The sequence below is a fragment of the Sphaeroforma arctica genome (genome assembly GCF_001186125.1).
Source record: "Sphaeroforma arctica JP610 unplaced genomic scaffold supercont1.626, whole genome shotgun sequence".
In the NCBI taxonomy this organism is placed as follows: domain Eukaryota; class Ichthyosporea; order Ichthyophonida; genus Sphaeroforma; species Sphaeroforma arctica.
In genome coordinates, this window is record NW_014039932.1 from 7431 (window position 1) to 8285 (window position 855).

Below are 855 nucleotides of genomic sequence, written 5' to 3' on the forward strand. Positions count from 1 at the left end.
ACATATATATATATATATATATATATATATATATATATATATATATATATATATATATATATATAGTATATATATATATATATATATATATATATATATATATATATATATATATATATATATATATATATAAAATCAACATCAGGAAGCCTCGCGCCAATATAAATACTAGATCTACGTGACACTCCCAAGTCCGTGTCTTTACCATGGCTCACCTATGATGGTGTGACCCCATATCGACGACAGTCAGAATACCAGTCAGCTAAATTGGTAGGGTATATTCGATACTTCTCATCAGTACCATTTAGGATCCCATACCGATATTACGGAAAAATTAGTATATTCTACGAAGGCAGTCTCTACCTGTGACTCAGGCTGGGTGTGCTTATCGCTTGTAATTATATTTAAGCATTTACAGTCTCGCCAACTCGTATGGGTCTATCTATGTAGTTGTATGTCTAATGTAGAAGGCTATGAGTTGTACGTAAATATAAAGAGATGAATCCTGTTTCTGTATATATTCGTAGTATATAGTAGGCAAAGGCACGATATTTACATGTACAGTACAGTACATAAATATCCATAGCATAGGTTTTGAAAAAAAAAAAGAAGCAAAAAACAAACAGAATACAGTCAAATGAATAGAAACATCTCATGAGTTTTGGCGCGCTTTTCTGGAGGAATGGCTTCTCAATTCTCAAATCCAAATCTCACCCTCTGCTCAAAACATCATCCACCACAAGAGAGTGATTGCTATCGTGTTATATTTTAATAGTGGATCGCATACGCAACTGTAGGCACACACGTAGTTGCTCACACACACAGACACAGACACACACACACACACACACACAC

General features: G+C 33.7%; 1 protein-coding gene across 1 annotated transcript in view; it reads right to left on the reverse strand.

Annotated features, from left to right (window-relative positions):
• The window catches only part of SARC_07690 (hypothetical protein), a gene marked incomplete at its 5' end in the record, with an annotated part of 5216 nt that extends 4981 nt beyond the window's left edge, over positions 1-235 (reverse strand). The window contains one exon of the mRNA XM_014298357.1: positions 216-235. Within this exon, the coding sequence (XP_014153832.1) occupies positions 216-235 (20 nt within the window). The remainder of the gene's footprint in view (positions 1-215) is intronic.
• Between the last annotated feature and the right edge of the window lie 620 nt (positions 236-855).